At 60.5% G+C, this 1,566-nt stretch overlaps 1 protein-coding gene across 1 annotated transcript in view; it reads left to right on the plus strand.

Moving 5' to 3' along the window:
- Nucleotides 1-1,562, plus strand: part of LOC101774789 (junctophilin-3-like) — a 6,130-nt gene extending 4,568 nt beyond the window's left edge. Inside the window, 4 exon segments of the mRNA XM_022827773.1 lie at nucleotides 20-45; nucleotides 47-597; nucleotides 723-951; nucleotides 1,036-1,562. Coding sequence (XP_022683508.1) covers nucleotides 20-45; nucleotides 47-597; nucleotides 723-951; nucleotides 1,036-1,200 — 971 coding nt within the window. The 3' untranslated portion in view covers nucleotides 1,201-1,562.
- Nucleotides 1,563-1,566: the final 4 nt, after the last annotated feature.

The following is a 1,566-nucleotide window of genomic DNA, read 5'->3' on the forward strand; positions in this document are numbered from 1 at the left end:
TCTTGCGCGGGGGCGGGAGGCAGCCACCACCTCGCGCTCGTAGCCGGCCGCGGCGGGGGCCGCGCTCGCCGCGTCGGCGGCCGTCGCGCGGCTCCGCGGCGCCCGCGCGGGTGCCTTCCGGGCGCGCGCCTCCCAGGCGCTAGCGGCCTCCGTGCAGTGGTTCATCGGGGAGGCGGAGGGGGAGGAGCCGCAGCATCACCGGGCGAGCAAGAAGGGGGCGGCGGAGGTGCGGGAGGGCGTGGAGTTCTACAGCAACGGGGACCGGTACGAGGGGGAGTTCCACGGCGGGCGCTGCAGCGGCGGCGGCGTCTACAGCTTATTCGGCAAGGGCAAGTACGAGGGCGACTGGGTGGAAGGCAAGTACGACGGCTACGGCGTCGAGAGCTGGGCGCGCGGCAGCCGGTACCGCGGCCAGTACAGGCAGGGGCTCCGCCACGGCCACGGCGTCTACCGGTTCTACAGCGGGGACTGCTACGCGGGGGAGTGGGCGGGCGGCCAGAGCCACGGCATCGGCGCACAGACCTGCTCCGACGGCAGCTCCTATGCCGGCGAGTTCAAGGGCGGCGTCAAGCACGGCCTCGGCTCCTACCATTTCAGGTAAGAAGCATCACATTGGAATGGAATGGTCCCATCTTTTCGTGCCCAATCGACGACATTTCATTCCTCCCAACTGTTCCATTGCTAATTCTACTAGTTCCTGTCGACAACAAAATCCTCTGCAGGAACGGTGATCGGTATGCGGGGGAGTACTTTGCAGACAAGATCCACGGTTTCGGTGTCTACACCTTCGCCAATGGCCACTGCTACGAGGGCTCGTGGCACGAAGGGAAGAAGCAGGGGTTCGGGATGTACGCATTTCGGAATAGCGATGAGCGAGCAGGGGAGTGGGATTCTGGAATCCTGAAGAACTCATTGCCTCTGTCAGACCCCGCTGTTCAGCGTTCACTACAGGTATCCAGCAATTCCCCAAGCACATATTGCCGATTGATATGCTTATCTGCTTCAGTAATTCTGACTGCTCCGTTGCGCAATCAGGCTGCTCGACGGGCTGCGGTCAGCGCCGTTCACCTCCCAAGAGTGGATGAGCAGGTGAACAAGGCCGTCATGGCTGCAAACAGAGCGGCCACAGCTGCCCGAGTCGCTGCCATCAAGGCAGTGCAGAACCGGATCGATGGCAAGCTCTGTTTCATCGACGTGTGAAGCATGTTCAAGAATTGTGCCCTTCCTTCACTTGTAAACTGTACATTAGCGTAGCGAAGAGCGGCAATAACCAATTGCTGAGGTTCGCGACCGGAGCCGCACAACCGCTTGCTCCGTGTTGGAGGGATCAGTAAGATCGGCAGCCACCAAAGGGCTGAGCTGCTGTTGTTTTCATCAAGAGGTTCGCATCGTGCTAGATTGCCAAGAGCAAGGTGACCGTCTTCCTCAATCCTCATCCTCCTTGTGCAGGCTGTAAATTGTAGATAGTTCCATCCATGCCTGATCCATGGCGGAGGCGGTGATCTGTCAGTGGCTCTCTTGTCTTTTTGTTGCTCCCTGTTGTGCTGTATGTGCATTGTACATGTA

This window comes from Setaria italica, chromosome VI (assembly GCF_000263155.2).
Source record: "Setaria italica strain Yugu1 chromosome VI, Setaria_italica_v2.0, whole genome shotgun sequence".
Taxonomy (NCBI): Eukaryota; Viridiplantae; Streptophyta; class Magnoliopsida; order Poales; family Poaceae; genus Setaria; species Setaria italica.